A 21,387-nucleotide genomic window follows, 5' to 3' on the forward strand; every position below is an offset into this window, starting at 1 on the left:
TCTAATGAATTTGAGTAAGTACATGTATATAGTATAGTGTACTTATTTTGATGTTAATATAATTCAAAATCAGTCAACAAAAGTTCTGACAAATAATTTAATTAACATTCCTTTTTATTTTGGAATATGGTTAATAGCTTATTGTTGTATATTTATATTTTATTACATCTTGTATAACTGTCAGTGCCCTACTATCTCAATACTAGTATCTCCGTCATTCCAAAACACTACATGTATGTATTCAAGGTTTATCAGAACCTCGATGCATGCATCGCTCAAAATCTCTGTATATTTTTTCACTGTTTGGTAATTTTTGTTTTAATCCTTTAACTTTCGTTACTCGTTCTATTTTTAGTTTTTTACACCTCTGGGCCCATGGTTTTCTTATTTCTTTTTGGTTATTATATTACTTTTATTATTATGCTGCAATAAAGTTTCACTAATACAGGATTGGACAACAGGCATTTTACATTGGTACTCGATTCTGCCGATACAGTCCAATATGTATATATGTGTAACATTTTGGTATTAAAAATTGCATTGTTAATATTTCTTATAATTGTAACGAAATTGTGAGGTAGCATTTTGTTTTTGAATGGAAATTAAGATCATAATAAAGTTTATTGAAAAAAAAATCGAATGGTGCAGTTCTATTGGGGTGAAAAATTAATATATCGAGACGCTGGTATCAGTTTCATACTTGGGGAACTTAGTTTAGATGAAAATATCTCTATGTTACATGTGAGAAAGCTTGTATATGTTACTTTGATCTACAGCCTTCCTATCCTTTAAAGGGGTTTTGAAAAATGATCCCTAACCCCCTCAAAAGATTCAAACGGGCTTTTATTTTTTAGTTCAGGCAATATACGATCATGCGAGAGCATAACTAAAAATAGAATTTCCAAATGATGATCTTTGATATTTTATTTTTTAATTTCTAGCTGGATTAGGGATTCTAGAAAAAAAATGACTGGTCCCAAACTACTATATTCATTGATAATTTGAACTTTAAATGAGAAGTAAATGGTGCCCTTTGTCTTAGCATATTTAAAATTCAAATATCAAAGGTTAACTTTGTTTTGATTAGCTAAATGCTTGTGTAGATGTAAAACAAAAGGTAAAATTTAAAATCGACGATGCAATCATTTTGTTTAGAAAATGATAATTTGAGCTTTTAGTGAAATGAAAGGATTTGTTCTTGAATAAATTCATTTTTTCGGATGATGGATTTTCCAAGAGCATTTTATTTTTAGCTTCTAGCTTACTGGGAGAGCAATACAGGTAGTCACCACAAAAAATATTTTGATTTTGCAGGCTCCGTAAAACGGTAAGTTTCTTATATAAAATAAACTAGTTAAATTTAAAGAGTAAAAGCAGAACTCTAGAAAAGTTTCCTTTTAAAATAATTACTCATGTGAAATTAATCATTGAAAAGAAATGAAATTTTAAAATTTACTTTCGTTTTTGCAATTGCCACAAGCATGAGATTTAACTGTCTCCAGATTTTTGCACCCTAGAGGTCTCTACAAACATTTGTCATGTATTTACATGTATAACCGCAGTATTAATACTGGGCAGGAATTATAACGCATCCTTTCAATTTCAATGGATTAACTTGTAAACCTAAAAATTAAAAAAGGGGAAAGAAACTTCATCATGGAAGTGGAATAAAATTTACCAAAATCCTTCCAAATTTTATCAAGAAATGATATTTGTAAGAATCTCTTTTCATATCTCTTGATAGATATGACATTAGATATGAATTCTAATGTTTACGTATTTTATGTTTTTGAGACCGAATAATTCTATGAGGAAAGTTCAGTTGCTTGATTTTCAACGAACTTTTGAAAAGACAAGCCCGTAGGAAGCAATTTCACTTTGAGGGGGCAAAACATACATTTTCAGTTTTTTTCAGTTTGGGGGGGGGGGGGGCTATCAACTACCAAAATTCATTGACAAGCCAAAAAAAAAAAAGATTATCAGACGTTATTATTGAGGGGGCACAAGCATATAGTAGCTATGTTTTCTATAGTATTCTATATATTGGCAAAATTATTGGGGGGGGGGGGGACACGCCCCCCTCCCCCGGTTCCAACGGCCATGTAAGATATAAGAACTACGGTTTTACATTGTATGAATAGATTAAGAAGGGGAGCCGGGCCCCCTCCCCTTGGTTTTTCAGAGGTATTAAATTTCTATGTAAAGTAACAAAAAAAAGGCCTTGGACCTCTCTGGGAAACACGGACTCCTCGTAAACTAGCAAGAAGCGACATGCATCGGAAGAAAATTGGAAAACAGTGACTTGTTTTACCCCTCCCCCCCCCCCTTTTCACGAAGTAGGGTTTTAGCGAAGGCAGTTAAGTTGTTTAAATTTTTTTAATTGCTTGTCAAAAAAAATTCGACATTTCTTAGAGTTAGAGTCCCCTCTCCCCCGGAAAAAAATCCCGGATCCACAATGTAATAATTATTAATTTCCATATATTTGATAGATGTCTCATGAGGAGGATCCTGTTCTACGAATCCGAAAAAGTTTAGTAACTTATTTTCCCAATGACGCCGTGGTTCAGAACTTGGACAAACACCTTGATGCTCTTAAAAATATTTTCCTTGTTTATGAAAAGGTAAAACATTTTGTTAATTTCCTCTGAAAAATGATATCAGTACTCTGTCTTGGAAATGGAAAAGAATACGAAATTACCAAAGTTAATTTTGAAGAAGTCTGTCTAGAAATGTCCAAAGCTTACCAACACATTAATAATATATTAATCATATACAAAAATTCCCAACCTTTTGAGATGCACGTTTTGAACTCCGATGATGGCACCGAAGACGACGAAAGCCGGATAGACTCATTTTTGAGAAGATCAAAAATATTTAACTCGTGATAGCAGGATAGTATATCGTTGTAACGAGTTAGTATCTCATTATAACGAGTTATTTATCTCGTTATAACGAGATAATTATTTCATTATAAAAAGCTAATTGTCTCGTTATAACGATCGAGTTAGAATCTCGTTATAATGAGTAAGTTATTTTGTTATAACTACCCGTGTCTAATTATCTCCTTATTAATACAAGAAAACTTACTCGTTATAATAATATAACGAGATACTCGTTATGCCGAATTATTTTTTTTAATTTTGAAGTAATGAGCCTATCCGGTTTTCGTAGAAGACAGTCAATGGCTTGAACACATTAATATTGAAGTATCGATCGAGGAATTCGTTTCATAAAACGTGGAGGCCTGGTATTTTGTGAACAGTAAAACGCTAACACGAGTAAATATTTTTCAGGGTCTTACATTAGAAAAGTTAGACAGTGTTATAATGGAATTAACAGGAGCAATAAAAAAGTTGGATAATGAAAAAGGAGAAAGAGCTGTAAACTCCATTCAAAAAGATCTTCAGCCTTTGCAAAAAGTAAGATACATTTTTTACATTTAATTTATGCTTTATTTCAGTGTTTTGGACAAAAGATTTTCCTTTTTTTTTGTCAAGTATTATACAAAATATACGGGCAAATGAAAATTTTATACAAATATGTTGTTTTAGCATCTGAAGAGCAAAGAACACTGTATACAGTAAGTAATATAACAATGCCAAGGATTGTAAAGTCTTCAATGGATCAATGAAATATACATATTATTTATAGAAAGGAAATCTTCTTAAAATTTATTATCATTAAGCTCAACTAATGATTCAGTAGTAACGTAAAAAAGACAAAAAATGTTAGATATTTACACGTCATTAAGTTAAATGTACTGCTCTTTACCAAAGTAAAGGAAAACCTATTTTTGAAATCTAGACATTCATTCAATAAATAGGCGATGGATTCCATTACATATTAAACTGTACGTCAGTGATACACGAAAGAAATAAATGCTTATCGCAAAAAACAATTACGGTTTAAAAATACAATTACATTCAGAGAAATAATGAATTCAGAAAAACAATCCTTTTTAAGAAAACTGTGTACATTTATTAGAAAAATTACTAAAACGTGCTCCCCGAATTAGTAAAGATCTACATTGTATATCTATAATTGTACTATTTGTCTATCCTCATACTCAAGCATGTTAAAATTTGTTTTTATTTGTCATCATTGTTTACATTTATATCTCTGTATACAATTGTAAAATGTGAAGAGATTAATAAATTCAGTTCAGTTCAATCTAAAAAGAAATTAAGACCCAAATGGTGATCCAAAGATTATTTCTATTAGATAAATAAAGGACATTTGAAGTATATACTTGATGTATGGCTAGCTTTTAATATGTGAGGGTGTAAATTTCAATATGCATGTATAAAAGTATACTAACTTGCATTTTCTTTTAAATTGAATTAAATCCACACAACATAATGCAAAGTTTATTTATTAATAATTTTTTAGGCAAAAACTTTTTGATTATTTACAATTTATTTATATTTATTAATACAATGTAATTAAAACGCGATAACGTGTGTACACTGAGTTGTTCTTCTTACTTGTATGTAGGCAAAGGACAGATATCGAATGGCTGAAGAACTTGAAACAAGAACTTGAAACAACTACTGGTGTAAAGCTAGAAACCCCTGATTCATCTAGTGTGTCTGTGCTGAAGAAAGATATAGACGCCATTGTCCGAGAAATGAAGTGAGTGTAACAGCATTTCATAAAAAGAAAAAAATATTTCATACTTATTTTGAAATGTTTTTGACTTTTTCTTTTGAAACAAGATGTGTTTATGAAACACTATTTCCCCCGTATGACAGCTTATGGCGAAGGTTAAAGTTTCTCAAATGCAAGTTAAACTCAAGGTCAAGAAATCAAAAATGTTGGTACCCAAAGAAAGGTCTTGTCTCGAGGAATAGACCTGTGAAAAATAAATGCCCTAGTACAAACCATTGAAAAGTTATGGCAAAGGTTAAAGTTTTTTCAAAGTAAGTAAAACGGCAAGGTCAAGGTCAAATGGTGCCCAAGGGAAGGTCTTGTCACAAGTGATTCACATGATCGTGAAATGTGAAAGCCTAAAACCAAACGTTTAAATGTTATGGCCAATATTAAATTTTTTTAAAAGTAGGTCAAACTCCAAGGTCAAGGTCAATGCCAAAATTGTTGGTATCCAAAGTGTGAGGTATAAAAGCCCCCAACACTAACTGTTCAAAAGTTATGGCCAAGGTTAAAGTTTTTTAAAAGTAGGCCAAACTTCACGGTCAAGGTCAAAGGGTCAAAGTTGTTGGTAACTAAAGGAAGGTCTTGTCACAAGAAATGCATGTGTAAAGTATGGAAGCCCTAACACCAATTGTTCAAAAGTTATGACCAAGGTTAAAGTTTTTCAAAAGTGGGTCAAACTCCAAGGTCAAGGTCAAAGGGTCAAAATTGTTGGTATCTAAAGGAAGGTCTTTTCACAAGGAATGCATATGTGAAGTATAAAAACCCCAGCACTAACTGTTCAAAAGTTATGGCCAAGGTTAAAATTGTTCAAACTGTTCAAGGTCAAAGTTGTGGGTATCCATAGAAAGGTCTTGTCACAAGGAGTACACTTGCGAAGTATGAAAGACCTAGCACAAAATGTTCAAAAGTTATGGCCAAGGTTAAAGTTTTTCAACAGTAGGCCAAACTCCAAGGTCAAGGTCAAAGGGTCAAAGGTGTTTGTATTTAAAGGAAGATCTTGTCACAAGGAATACACTTGTGAAGTTTGAACGCCCAAGCTCTAACTGTTCAAAATTATGGCCAAGGTTAAAGTCTCATAAAATTTTGCAAAAGTGGGTCAAACTCCAAGGTCAAGGTCAAAAGGTCAAATATGATGGTACCCAAAGAAAGGTCTTGTCATAAGGAATACACATGTGAAATATAAAAGCCATAGCTCCAACCATTTAAAAGTTATGGGCAAGGTTAAAGTTTTTGCGGACAAACAGACAGACAGACAAACGGACGGAAGGACAAAAACTATATGCCCCCGAATCATCGATTAAGGGGGCATAAAAAGAGGGTCATTTAGTTTTCAGGTGACATACCAGTAGTTAAGTAATGCGCAAATAGGGTTGGATCATTATTAATTTTTGGCTTCTATTCAAGGATAATTGTGTCCTTAATTAGAAGAATTACGGTCTAGTTTGCTGGGTATACCTGAGCATTACCGACAGTTTGAAACGTAGGATAATTTGCATAACGGGAGAAGCCCACGTTTCCCAATGCCGTTGATGTCTATGGCATACCCAACAATCTAGACAGTGATTACAGAGACGTTCCATGTTACTTTCCATAGTCCCCGCCCGCAAAGACGGCCTCCAGAGATGGACATCATATAAGGAACTTCACCTTTCACTTGACGAAATTAACAGTTAGTGATAAAGAAATTCAAAGTTCAATAGGTGATATAATATGTACATTTCTAACTGCCACGATAGCTCAGTCGGTAGAGTGCTCGCTCTCTGAACAGAAAGTCGTGGTTTAAACCCAGGCCGCGACTGACATAACTCGATAAAAAAAAAAATAGGTAACAACTGTTCCTTCGCCAAGCAAAGTGAAAGTTGTGGATCGTTCGGATGAGACCTTAAAAACCAACGACAGACGTTGACAGGATAAAGATCATTTGAACAAACTTAAATGCCCTTTACCTAAGGATGCTCTATGGCATGTTTGATTAATTTTTTTTCCAAAGAGAAAATTGTGAGAAGTTTCCGACGAGAACGACTGCAACACAATAAAGACAACGACAGACAGCGGACAAATTCTGATCAGAAAAGCTCACTTGAGCCGCAAGTGCAGATAATTTAAAAAATCGGTGTTTGCATCGTTATCCAAACCCGTACTAAATATACTGAATGAACCAGACTTTTTTCCCCAGGGGTTACAATTTTATGATGACGCTCTAAAGATGCAAATAAATAAATAAATAATTAAATAATTTTTATACCCCCCGCAAACGAAGTTTAGGGGGGTATATTGGAATCAGCTTGTCCGTCTGTCTGTCCGTCTGTCTGTCTGTCCGTCTGTCTGTAGACGAGATTTTGTCCAGACCATTTCTTGGAAACTGTTGCAAGGATTTGTCTGAAAATTTGTACACTTATTATTCGCCATATGAAGGTGTGCACCTGGTATTTTCATCACGATTGGATAATTTTTTTGCAATTTACAGGTGTTTTTTTTCATTTTTATTATGTGGTTTTGTCTGGATCTGTTCTCAGAGACTATTGCATAGATTTGTATGAAAATTTGTACACTTATTATTTACCATATGAAGATATGCACCTGGTATTTTCAACATTATTTGATAATTTTTCTGCATTTTACAGATTTTTTTTTAATCATTTTTATTGACTTAGTCATTTCGGGTTCATGTCTAAGGTTTGAGACATAGAATCTAGAACATCTGTACAAAAATGTGAACTACAGCTTAAAACAACTCATTAGAACTAAAAAAAAAAAAAAAGATCACAAAGTATTAAAAACAGTTTTTACATTACACAGCAGATAGTGTAAATCCATTTGTCCCTTGGGAGTAATGAGTGGACATGCATCCAGTTAAAGATTAATTAACGAGTTCAGTGTGGGAAGCTGTTAGGGCATCTCTGATCAAGCAGGTCTTATCTATATCTCCTGGGAATTGGGCAGAAAGAAATAAAGATCTCTGTTGTCTAAGTCTCTTAATTGTAATTTATGTCTGTCAAAATACATAGTTACTGGAACCAGCCTTTTATTTTTAAAATGAGTTTGATATAAAGGTATTAAGATCAATTTGATTTTGTATAATTAGGGCCCCGCAAGGATTTGCGGGTGCCCTATAGTAATCACTCTGTCTGTCTGTCTGTCTGTCTGTCTGTCTGTCTGCCTGTCATTCTTCCGTCCACAAATTTTCTGTTTTTTTCTAATAACTTTTTTTGTAGTTGACCAATTAAGTACAAATTTGGTATGTTGGTTGAAGAGGCAGTAAGACATATTTTGATGCTAAGTTTGGTTCTCTATGTCATCCAGTTTGGAGCTGGGGTGGTGGGGTAGATTCCTTAACTTTACATTAGAATGAATGCCAGAGCAAAGAGAGATAACTGCTGAGAATGTTCCTATTGTAAACTATGAAAGCTGCAACTAGTCCCATGGGATTAATTAACTTTCCTCTTGAAGAAAATCCAAAGCATTATCTGTTTCTGTCAAATTGAGATTAATTAACACCTCTGTCTGCAAATGAAGTTTGTTTTGAAGTTAAGGTCAATTCTGAATGATGTTTACATTCTCTGAAATGTGGATTTAAATAATATTCATACTTTATTTTGGTAAAATACACAATGAGTTATGATTTCATTGCACTAAAACAAGATCTACATAAAGATATGGGTTTTTTAAAAAAAAAAAATTGTTTTTATTTTTTTATTTATTCATTTTTTTTTTTTTGCTACTGTATGTAAATTCAAGAATACTATTAATTTTATCACATAGTCTGATAATAAACTCATTCTATCATTACTGAAAAAGTTCTTATAGTAAACTTGGAAGAAAAGGATGAGAGAGCAGTCCAATTAATCCCCTGGGATTAATTATCTTGTTTGGGGCAGAAAATTTTCCAGGCTTATCTTTATTTGTCACTTTAAGATAAATTAACCTTTGTCTGCAACTGATGTTTGTTTTGAAGTTAAGGTCAAGCCTGGGTGATATTTGCATTCACTGAAGGCTGGCATTTTAAAAAACACATGCTTTATTCTTGTTTAAATATATATTTAATTGAGTTATTATAGATACATGTTACATTATGTATGATGTTTTTACTGCCTTAATATGTAAATACAGGGATACTCTTTACAGGTTGTTGGATATTTAGGAATTATCTTGAAATTTTATAAATACAGTTGTTATTGCATATTCTTCTTCACATTTTTTTTAATTTTTGTAATCAAAATTCTCATTCTGTAAGCTGCACCCTTATATTTTTCACCCCTCGGCGGGGCCCTTGCTGACTGGTCAGTTTTCTAGTTAATTATGATAAATTTTTTTTTAACAATCAATTTGCAGAGTGTCATGACTCACAAAGATGACAGATAGTTGCAAACTATTTTTTCAATGTAATAAAAAACACTGTAATTATTAGTATTGATGTTTTATTAGGCTGCACCTTAGTTTCATTCATTAAAAAAATATAATGAGTAATTAAATTTTCACTCTAAATGTTTAAGCAAATTGTGAACACCTCTCACATCTTGAAAACATTAGTGATTTGGTACCTTCCCTGAAAAACCCAGCGGGGGGTATTTGTCCCTTTTGGACAGTTCTAGTTTTAATTAAAAACAAAAAATAACGAATAGGCGATTTCATCAACTCATCATCATACTAGGTGATATAACTATTTCATAGAATATTTCACTTCTTAGCTTGAAAATATTATTCATGTACATTTTACAGAACATTGTTCACTGCACCTGGTAATGCAAAGTGATATTGAGAATTAAGTATGCAATGATATTTATTCCTATCCAAGGAAAGAAAAATCTAAGGAAGCAGAATGGAACACAAGGCAAGAAAAGTTAATTTCTAAATCACAACCTACAGAATCCAGGCAGAAGGAAGACATTTACCAGAAGGAAAACCAATTCATGGACAATTGGAATGAAGAAAAGAAAGCGTATGACAAAATTTACTATTTAATTATACAGATTTCATTAATGTGGCTACATTTGTTGTTTTATATAATTTATGCATTTGTGTAAGTTAAGGTAAAATATTAATCAATTTACTATTTGTATTAAAAAAAGATACACAGAGAAGATCAAAGCAATGGAAATACAGATCAAAACACTCGAAGAAGAAAAACAACAGTAGGTTGCTGTTGTGAGAATTTGTAGATATAAAATCATTTCTTGGTATGTATACAAGCAATGTTAGAAGGATGTTATGTTTACACCCGTTCATTTTTTTCCTGTATGCTGGATCTTTCTCAAATTGGAAGGTATTTCAACAATAATTCAAGAAGATGCATGGGTCCTTGTGCCAAATTTAAAAAAAATATCAAGATTTAGTTAAAAAAGTGGTTGTAGACCCCCATCCCCCTTTCCTGCCAATTGTTTTGATTACCAGTTAGATTCTTGGGGGAGATTTTTGATTCATTTAAGTAATTTTGCAAATTAAAGCAGAATAGGTTTCCTGGTTGAAGACTGATAAGTTGTATTTATGAATGAATCAATCTAAGAGTAATATAAAGTACATTGTACTGTGAAATTTTTCATGGGGTATCCATTGTTTGCGTGTAAAATAGAAGACCCAATAATTCACGTCCACCACGAAATCCAAACTACATTGTCATGTTTGTTTATCATCTCTTCTTTGACCACAAAATCATATCCTTATGAAGCAATATTTTTCTCAAATCACAAAAATCAGACCCTAACAAAATAATTTATTTTTAAGTATTTAAGAATTAATGTCAGTGTCATCCACTGTAGTATAATTGCAGCATTTTTTTTATTCCTGGAGAACGAAGTTTAGAGGGGTATATTGGAATCAGCATGTCCGTTTGTCTGTAAATGTGATTTTGTCCGAGCATATTCTTAGAAACTACTGCATGTATTTCTCTGAAAATTTATACACATCTTATTCACTTCATAAGAGTAAATTCATTTAGATCTGTTGGTGTAAAGATGGTAATACACCCTTTACCTGATATATAGTTAAAAAAAAAATCCTTGTTTTTAACTGTTCTTAAGTTGTCAGATAGCGTTATTTTTTCACAAGGCATTGGCTTTTCTCCTTTCTTAACTTTTTTTTTCAAAAATAAAATATGGTTTAATAAATCTGTTTTTTTTCTCGATATAAGTTCCGTTTGACTTGAAAACCATTACGAAAAGGGAAATAATCTGTCAAAACTTTGCCGGACTCTTCCGGAATGTGCTTATACACATCCAGATGTGATTTCTTTTCATTCTCTGCAGGAAGGAGATCGATGAAAAAAAGTGAAAGAACACCACACTTTTATCTCAAAGAAGGAAAGGTTTATAACTGAATAAAATAATGTAATGCAAGATTTACAAAGGGGTCAAAATCTTGGAGAAAATTTGAACCTTGTTTTTATGACATTAGACAAATAACCCGATTAAGCCCGTTTTTTTTAATGCTGTAAGCTGGTAAGGTAAAAGGTGACAAAGGCCGTTGAAACAAGCAACAGGCTTGATTAAATGTTAGATAGGTGATCTGGTCTAGCATCACTTTCAACTGTAAAGATTTTGGCTTAAAATTATAATGTTCAGTTCTAATTAATGAAAATATCTTGATAAAATTCCAATCGTTGTAAATACAAAGATTGTTTTTTGATAAACAGTTGATAGATTTATATAATATTCCAGAATTCCTGCTGCATGCCTTAAAAATAAAATATAATGACTGTTAGGCTGATTTTGTTTTTACATGAACTTAATTGAAGAAAGAAATTAAAAGAAAATAATAGTACAAATAGACGTTGCTGGAGGTTGTTGCTTTGGATCTTAAGAATGTTTGTATTGTTGGGTTTTACTTTTGGATATTCTTGTAGATTGAATTCTAAAATTTTCGATAAAGAAGTACGAGTTTCCAGAGAAAAATCAGAAGTGGGTGATATCAAGGGCAGAAACCCCACTCACCATTCCGATGCTAAGTTAGAATGTGAAAAGTTAAAAAAGGAAGTAGAGGATCTTCGACATGTGAACAGTAAGCTTGTTGGGGAAAAGAATTACTGGCTTTCCAGGTATGTTTGGAGTGATGTGATAAAATACTATTAAATACTTAAGTGTTCATAACCTCTCCATTAAAATATAAATTACTTCTACCCGGTCATGCTATTGTTAATTTTGTCAAATGTAGACTGAGTGAAATAGCTGGAGCCAAAATAACGGAAGGAAATCCATCTATCACAGATTTAAGTGACCCGAATAGACCTATAAAACTTGCTGAGCGTTTTGGAGAACTTTATGACGGTCCTTGGACTGATGTTTTGGAGGAATTTACAAAAGGTGCGAAAAATACCCAGCAGGGAATAAAATTGGAGAGAGAGGTTATCGACGAAATGCAGACATTGTTGAGGGTAATTACTTTTCTTACAGTTCATTCTCAATGTTAAAAATAAGATAGCATATTTAACATTTAGTTTTTTGACAAATAATCGAGGTTCTTATTCTTGAAATTTTGAATAATAAAGGAACATGTAAGAAATCTTCTTTTTATGATGGTTGGACATATAAATGCATATAAAAAACAAGATGTGTTTTTGAAACATTGATGCCCCCGTATTGCAGCTTATGGCGAAGGTTAAAGTTTCTCAAATGCAAGTCAAAATCCAGGCCAGAAGATAAAAAATGTTGATACCCAAAGAAAGATCTTGTCTCGAGGAATACACCTGTGAAATTTGAAAGACCTAGATACAACTGTTCAAAAGTTATGGCGAAGGTTAAAGTTTTTTAAATGAAAGTCAAATGTCAAGGTCAAAGTGGTTGGTATCCAAAGAAAGATCTTGTCACAAGGATTACGTATGTGAAGTATGAAAGCCCTAGCACCAACCATTCAAAAGTTATGGCCAAGGTTAAAGTTTTTCAAAAGTAGGTCAAACTCCTAGGTCAAGGTCAAAGGGTCAAAGTGGTTGGTATCCAAAGGAAGGTCTTGTCACAAGGATTACATATGTGAAGTATGAAAGCCTTAGCATCAACCATTCAAAAGTTATGGCCAAGGTTAAAGTTTTTCAAAAGTAGGTCAAACTCCTAGGTCAAGGTCAAAAGGTCAAAGTGGTTGGTATTCGAAGGAAGGTCTTGTCACAAGGAGTACATATGTGAAGTATGAAAGCCCTAGCTCCAACCATTCGAAAGTTATGGCCAAGGTTAAAGTTTTTCAAAAGTAGGTCAACTCTTAGGTCAAGGTCAAAGGGTCAAAGTGGTTGATATCCAGAGGAAGGTCTTGTCACAAGGAATACACATGTGAAGTTTGAAACCCTAGGCACAAACTGTGCAAAAGTTATGGCGAATGTTAAAGTTTTTCAAAAGTAGGTCAAAGTCCAAGGTCAAAAGGTCAAAGTTGTTGGTATCCAAAGGAAGGCCTTGTCACAAAGAATACACTTGTGAAGTTTGAAACCTCAAGCACCAACTGTTCAGAAGTTATGGCCAAGGTTAAAGTCTCAAAAAATTTTGCAAAAGTGGGTCAAACTCCAAGGTCAAGGTCAAAAGGTAAAATATGATAGGAATACACATGTGAAATATGAAAGTCATAGCTCCAACCAATCAAAATTTATGGGCAAGGTTAAAGTTGACAACAGACAGACAGACAAACGGACAAACAGATAAACAGACAAACAGACAGACAGGACAAAAACAATATACCCCCGGGATCTTTCGATCCCGGGGCATAATAAGCTACAGTTGAAAAAAGTGATAATTTTGGATCTTAATAGAAGCCTTAAAAAAATAAAACCCAAAGTGTGTCCCTGTTCATCTTGAATAGTGTAAATGTTGGCAATTTTAACGTCTTTCTGAGCATTGACCAAAATAAACACAAACCCCCGTCCAAGAAGATAAATATTTAGTAATGAAATATGAAAATAGCAACCAGTAATTCAACTCAAAAGTCGACTGAATCAATATACTGATTGGGAGCACAGCAAATACGGACCTATAAAAACATCAGAGATGGGATGTGGAAAAGTATAATGTAAAGATGTTCTTCAGAGGGACAACTGATGATCCAAAAGTTACCTCTCCTTTTACTCCTCATTTTACATGGTTTCAAATTTGATTTGTTTGTGAGGGGAGATGTTAAGTGTAGCACTAAAACACAATGGGGGCGAAAATTGTTTACACAAATCTTTAAAACTCATTTATATAATATCAAGGTTACTATAAATGAAATAAATAAGCAACCATACCTATTAGTATAAATTCTTAAAGCAACTCATGATCGATTGAAAATATGTATTAGCCATATTCGGTATCTTTGTACTGGGGAATGAAAAAATAAACCTGGGGTGTCGGCATAATCCAGGCTCTTTTTGTTCAAATCAGGATGTCTCATCTTATTTCTTAATTGAGATAAATAAAGAGAAAAACTTTGCAAATAAAGGAACAGACATGTGCGCCGCCTTTTGTTCAAAATGCAGTGTTGTGAACGTTAAGGTACATGCATATAAATCTGAGATGAGAGCCATTTTAAATTAATTCAAACTTCAAATCAAATTAAATGTTTTTAACCTGCAACATGATGACAATACTTTTTGGATTTTTTTTAATTCATGCATACAAATACAATAAAGAAATGTTGTACACATACTGTAAATGAAAATGAAACGATTATATATTTGACGAAAATCAACTAAAACCAAACTTTTACTATTTTATATTTGTTTATCTCGATATTTTTGTAGGATATTTCATCAGTTTGTACGGAAACAGCAGAAAACATAATAAAAGACATAACTAGGTCACTTAGATTAAAACAAGAGGTACCTTTTTAACACTCTATTTCATGATTATTAAACAAATACATTAAAAACTTTCACTTTCCTGCAATAGGTTAATATCTTATTGATTGTATTATTTTTCTGGTGTTAGTATTGAAATTCAGTTTTTGACAGAATGTTAGCTATGAACTCAGACAAGCAATGACTAGCCTGAGGAAACTGGCGTCACAGACGAGTACCGATGTCGTTACACAGGTAGATTGTATATTCTTTTGTTGATCCAAACACCAACAGCAACAAAATGTAATAAATACAAACAAGAGGCCCATGGGCCACATTGCTCACCTGAGCACATTGGCTAGGCAAAAGCACAATTCAGTTCAGAATTGAAAAGATTAACGGGGGGGGGGGGGGTCTTTTCTTGAGAAGAAATATTTTTCTTATGTAAAACTTTCCATCCCCCATTGGGCCCCATCCTACCCCCGGGGGTCATCATTTGAACAAAATTGAATTTACACTACCTGAGGATGCTTCCATATCAAAATGACTAACATGATTTCAGTTCTTGAGAAGAAGATATTTTCCTATATGTTCCTATATAAAATTTTCGATCCCCAATTGTGGCCCGACCCTATCCCTGGGGTGCAGTTCTACAGAAGAAGATATTTTCCTATATATTTCTATTTAAGACTTTGATCCTCCATTGTGGCCCCACCCTACCTCCGAGGGTCATGATTTGAACAAACTTGAATCTACAATACCTGAGGATGCTTCTATATAAATATGACTCATCATGGCTTTGCTGTTCTTGAGAAGAAGATTTTTCAAGATTTTTCCTATATTTTTCTATGTAAAACTTTGATCCTCCATTGTGGCCCCGCCCTACCCCCAGGGGTCATGATTTGAACAAACTTGAATATACACTACCTGAGGATGCTTCCATATTAATATGACTCATCATGGCTTTGCTGTTCTTGAGAAGAAGATTTTTCAAGATTTTTCCTATATATTTCTATGTAAAACTTTGATCCTCCATTGTGGCCCCGCCCTACCCCCGGGGGTCATGATTTGAACAAACTTGAATCTACGCTACCTGAGGATGCTTCTATATAAATATGACTCATCATGGCTTTTCTGTTCTTGAGAAGAAGATTTTAAAAGATTTTTCCTATATTTTTCTATGTAAAACTTTGATCCTCCATAGTGGCCCCGCCCTACCCCCAGGGGTCATGATTTGAACAAAATTGAATATACACTACCTGAGGATGCTTCCATATTAATATGACTCATCATGGCTTTGCTGTTCTTGAGAAGAAGATTTTTAAAGATTTTTCCTACATTTTTCTATGTAAAACTTTGATCCTCCATTGTGGCCCCGCCCTACCCCCGGGGGTCATGATTTGAACAAACCTGAATCTACACTACCTGAGGATACTTTCACATGAGTTTCATCTTTCCTGGCCTTGTGGTTCTTGAGAAGAAGATTTTTAAAAGATGCTATTAATTTTTCACTAATTCTTTATTATCTCCCCTTGAAAGAGGGCATGGCCCTTCATTTGAACAAACTTGAATCCCCTTTACCTAAGGATACTTAGTGGCAAGTTTGGTTGAAATTGACCCAGTGGTTCTTGAGAAGAAGTCGAAAATATGAAAAGTTTACAGACAGACAGACGGACGGACAGACAGACAGACAGACGGACGCCGAACAAAATGTGATCAGAAAAGCTCACTTGAGCTTTCAGCTCAGGTGAGCTAAAAAGCCTTAAATATAATCAGAATGATCACAGAAATACAAAATTAAAATTACTTTAATTATCAATTTATTTCTGAGTATTGGTGATAAACCTTTTGAGTTAAAGAATTCAATTTGTGCTTATTTACTAAGGAATGTATCAATACTATGAAGAAAAGGAGAAATTCGAAACTTTTTGGTTTCAAATCATCGAAGATTTTCATCGAGACCTGCACGGAGATCTGTTGGTTTATGACAATTCAGCAGCCTGCAATGGTGTTTTATTTTGGAGAAAACAAGAAAAACGGACCGTTTGAGAAAGACTTTTTTCAGTTTTATACTAAATCAGGAAGATTGTTAGACTTCATTGTTTGGCCAGCTTTAAAATTGCATGACAAGGGACCTTTGTTACGGAAAGGTGTGGCGGAACCAGTGGCAGAAGTAAAACGCTGAGAGAGAGAGAGAGAGAGAGAGAGAGAGAGAGAGAGAGAGAGAGAGAAAGGTTATGAAGCACAGTCTTGCCTTCGTTACAGATTTTCTACATTACCTGCGTTTTCATGTGTCCTTATTTTAGAAACGATTGTTGACTTTGATATTATCAACATGTAACCGTTATATAAATAGAGGATATTCAATGTTTTGTAGTTGGATATGGAATTTATTTTACGAGTGGGACAGGGTGTTTTGATATTTTCGCGAGTGTGAAAATATTTTTTTTAAAAAAAGATCCTGTCTCACGAGTGAAATAAATTCCATACATTGAATTTTCTGTTTATTACATTTTCCTTGATTTTCCCTAAAAGTTGCCTCTGTCTTACTAAACACAGTGTCATAAGCTGTGACGTCATAGTTGAGACGTCATAGCTTAGCAGTTGTGAGATTTGAAAACATTGTAACATGGATTTTAGCAACATGTTTGGGAAGAAATTGTCAGTTTTAGTCTCTTTCAAGAGGGTTTAGTTTCTATCTTTATCTTATTACAGGCCAGAAATTATTTTTTACTTACTTTGATATCCTTTCACACTCTGACAGAATATCATTTTAGTATCCTTTCACACAGCGAGAGAATATCACTTTTATTCAATAAATAAATCACAGTATTTCACTGTTGAAAATGTAATAAAAAATAATATTCAACGATTCAGTCAAATTTTCGGCGCTTTTAAACCACGTTAGCTTAAACTTTTATCTTAAAGTCAGTGTTAAATTGTGAATATTATTAGAAAGAAATAGTCAAACAGTAGTTATCTGCTTTGTGCGTTTCTTTTGCGTGTCAGTATAGTATCAGAACATTACCAAAACAACAGTCATCGGCGGTTTAATGCACCTAACACAGTGTATCAAAGGAAATAGATTTTATAATACATAATAATACTTTTTGATTCCTTGCAAAAATGCATGACGTATAAACAGAATTTGACCCATATAAATTATGTAGTCTCTTTTGAACGACTAACTCACTGAATTTTCATTTGTGGTAAAATGCGTTAAATTGCCACCCTCTCTTTTTACATTGAAATCAGAATGGACATAAGTTGGCACTACTATCAATAGAGAGGGCACTATACGAAGTTTTATCTAGGGGCAGTTGCCGGGCGGTCCGTAGATTGTCTTTGCCTCCTTTGCTTTGGTTTTGGTTGAGGTTGAGCAACACCTTTGCTAAGAAGAGGCCCATCTTTATGTAAATAAAGAGGGGGCCACACAAGATATGAGATTGTATCTCCACTTATTGTATATTCCTTTAGAATACTTTTGATGAGAGGCGAGTCTGTCGGGAAGTGTACTTCCATGTGAATGGGAGGATTTTGGATGACCATATACCAGCATAATTCCAAGGACCTTGTAATAAAGTGGGAAAGATTTTTCTGTGATTTCTTTTTCATCTTATTTTCCTTAAGGAACCTCTGAAGATTGAAAATGACAAAATATAAATCAATTTCATGTAAACATGCTGTATTTCGTTGTTCTTGAAATAATAAATAAGTACTGGTACTTACATGTAAGCATTCATGTTAATCATATGGCAACAAATCTCATAGTTCAAGAATTTAAAATCGGAAGTCAAACTTTCGGATTCTTAAGCTTATAGGATTAAATCATAACGTATGTTGCACGTAAGAGAAGACTTCTTTCTACATGTTAGAAAGTGGGGCAAATCAAATTTCTCCGATATCACTTACTTCTTTTATTTGTCGAATGTGAACTTTGGCTAAAGACTTCCTGGTTTCAGATAATAGATGATGTTCATCGGCATTCAAACCCTTGACAAACAAATTCGTATGAGTATAGATCGTTTATATTTGGAAAAAATATCATCATCCACGTTATAATATACGATTGAGAGACAATGCAGTAATTTACAAAAAGAAAGAACATACAATTCTCCAATCCGAATCTTCACACATAAGAAACGTCTGTAAACTCTGCTCTGAATCTCTCAAACAAAACTGGTAGCATTTCTGTGGTAAACGAATAAAACTATTAATATTTGTACATAGGGAACACATGTACAGAATCGGATGAAATTTTGAGAATTAAAAGGAAATAATAAAATTACCGTTATTAACTCTAAAAGCAAGTCAATAGCTGATTTTTCCTCCATTTCAGTTTTACTTAACTCTTCTAAAGCATTGGTCCATTCTTTATCATAAAGCTCACTAAACTGCTCTGCAAGTTTCAAAGGTCTGTTTGGATCTGACAAATCTGTTATATTTGGGTTGTTCTCTTTGAGTTTGGCACCTGCAACCTGACTTAATCTAAATGTAAATAAAAATTTTGAAAAAAGGTATTACGGTGTGAAGCATATATACATACCAATTCTGAGGTTTAATTATAAAAAAAATCAGTTCAATTGAAAGAGAAATATTGTTTATTATTACCTATTTAGCAGTTGATCTCTGTTTTCCTCCAACTCTGTTTGCGTGTGTTTTAAATTTGCAATTTCACTGAAAATTATTGTAAGTTGCTTACATCAAACTTATAAAGTAATCTTGAAAACTTTGAAAAAAGAATGTAATCAGTTTGACTAATACCAACCACTGAATCTTGTTCTTTTCAAGCAGCATAGACTCCAACCTCTTTTGTACCTTCTGATACCACTTCTGAAGGTACTTTCTTGTACTCTCATCATATGACTCAAGTTCTGCGTTGACGTCACCAATGGTTGTCATTGTGTTTTTCTTAAGTGCAGTCAGTAATCCCTCCATTGTGCGAAGCTTAAAGTTAAGGCCACTGATAAAAATATCACCAATCTCTAAGAATTTTAAAGTATCATCATCGGTGTATTGAATTTGACTAACTTCGAAATGAAAGTGATAGTAAATGCACATATAACTGTAATTTTGACACAGACTACAATATTGTAATTTTTTGTGTAACAAATGTAACAAATTTATTGATATTCTTTTAAAAAGCAATATTGATTATATGATACCTTCGTCCGTGTCTTTAAGTTCCTTTCCCAAAATATCATTCAATTGAAAGAAAATAAGTATAAAATATATATGTTCGAATAACAACAAATATCTTCGTATACTAGATAAGAAATTTATGACAATATACCTCTTTTCGTTCTTTTCGTTTAATTTGACCACTTCAATTTTTTCTAAATATGATTTCATCTTTTGTACCCATGGTTCTGTATTTTCCCATACATCTGCTGGGTATTTATTCTTCAGGTCTTCCGTAGCAAATTGCTCTGTAGATGAAAGGATGGATTCCAGTGTCTTTTCCAGAACTTCAGACTTTAACTTTTCTTCTTCTTGTAGTAATTCTCTAGATAAACAAATCTTTCATAATATTTCAAGGAAATATCCCCTGAACTAGAAATAATAATGCAGTAAACAATTTGATATAAAATACATTCTTATTTTAACTGCATAGTGACTCTCATTTGTGGACTAAGAAATATAGGTTATCTGAAACTTGTCATAATGACCTTGCTCTTTTAGACGTGACCTTGAATCAAGTCTATGCCATACTGTCTAAGCATGAAAAATTATTCATTTGCAACTTCATAGATATTTCACAAAAAAAGGGAAAATAATGATGATAATTTAGATTGGTCATGAGTATCTATAGGAAAAACTGAATTAAAAGAATCATTCCCGTGTGATAATGGCTTCAGAGATACAGATCAGACAAAGATTATATACAATGACAGTGAAAATGCTTTGCTACTACATACACTTGGTAGATTAATCCTCTATTCTCATGATATGCTAGATGTCCCGTGCTTGCATTTAGCTTGTGGCTGATAAATTATTGTTTTTTAAATTAATTTTAAATACCAGTTTTAAAAAGAACAATATGTGTTTGTGAAACAGTGATGCCTTCTTTTTTTTTTAGTTTTTAAAACGTAGGTCATACTTCAAGGTCATGAAGTAAAAATATTGGTACCAATGGAAAGGTCTTATCACAAGGAATATAAAACTTATACATGTATATGAAAGCCCTTGCACCAACTGTTCAGAAGGTATGGCCAAGGTTAAAGTTTTTTAAAAGTAGGTCAAACTCAAAGTCAGGGGCAAAAGGTAAAAAATATTAGTACCAAAGGAAAAGTCTTGTCACGAGAGAGACATATGTCCTAAAACCAACCGTTCAAAAGTTTTGCCCAAGGTTAAAGTTTGGTAACATTTTGCAAAAGTAGGTTAAACTTCAAGGTTAGGAGGTCAAATGTTTTAGTATCAAAACGAAAGGTCTTGTCATGAGAAATACTTGTGAAATATTATAGCTCTAGCACCAACCATTTAATAGTTATGGGTAAGGTTAAAGTTTTGGCTGACACACAGATTAACAGATAAAAAGAAAGACCAAAAACTATATGCCTCGAATCTTCCATAACGGGGGCTATAAAAATCAAATAGACATAATATTTATGTAATCAATACCTTGCCTTTACTTCTCGGTCAAGTTGTTCTCGAAGACTGGGTATTTTTTCTTCGGCGTCGCTCTTGCAACTTTAAAGAGATCTATTATATATATTAAGCAATTTGACATCAACAAAATATATAGCTACGAAGCAGAATTCAAATACCTTGATAATTTCGTCTCAAATGAAACAATTTCTGATTTCAACATATGCAACCGTTTTTCCAACTTTTTCAATGCATCATCGTATTGAGGAGAGGGGTTTTTGTCGTCTACAGTTGGTACATCAACTTCCACTAAATTCAAGATATCCTTTAAGAATTGTTCAGATTTTTCAACTTCTTCTTTGTAAGCTTTACTGCAAAAGATTACCTTTTAGCGATATGAACCAAAAACTACGTGTGAAGGTAAA

At 33.2% G+C, this 21,387-nt stretch overlaps 2 protein-coding genes across 2 annotated transcripts; one reads left to right on the plus strand and one right to left on the minus strand.

The window, feature by feature from the left end:
• The first annotated feature begins 11,685 nt into the window (after positions 1-11,685).
• On the plus strand, positions 11,686-14,653 carry LOC133196815 (uncharacterized). Its single transcript, XM_061332671.1, has 4 exons — positions 11,686-11,699; positions 11,800-12,019; positions 14,339-14,416; positions 14,549-14,653. The coding sequence occupies exons 1-4, from the start codon at positions 11,686-11,688 to the stop codon at positions 14,651-14,653; spliced, it is 417 nt and encodes a 138-aa protein (XP_061188655.1).
• Positions 14,654-17,361: 2,708 nt separating this feature from the next.
• Positions 17,362-21,382, minus strand: LOC133196345 (uncharacterized). Its single transcript, XM_061332255.1, has 9 exons — positions 21,142-21,382; positions 20,996-21,064; positions 19,668-19,880; positions 19,143-19,337; positions 18,986-19,051; positions 18,664-18,862; positions 18,485-18,565; positions 18,287-18,367; positions 17,362-18,010 (listed from the first exon to the last, which is right to left on the minus strand). The coding sequence occupies exons 1-9, from the start codon at positions 21,183-21,185 to the stop codon at positions 17,681-17,683; spliced, it is 1,278 nt and encodes a 425-aa protein (XP_061188239.1). The 5' UTR covers positions 21,186-21,382; the 3' UTR covers positions 17,362-17,680.
• Between the last annotated feature and the right edge of the window lie 5 nt (positions 21,383-21,387).

This window comes from Saccostrea echinata, unplaced genomic scaffold (assembly GCF_033153115.1).
Source record: "Saccostrea echinata isolate AGI-Se365-2 ecotype Australia unplaced genomic scaffold, CSIRO_AGI_Sech_v1 ptg000030l, whole genome shotgun sequence".
Lineage (NCBI taxonomy): Eukaryota > Metazoa > Mollusca > Bivalvia > Ostreida > Ostreidae > Saccostrea > Saccostrea echinata.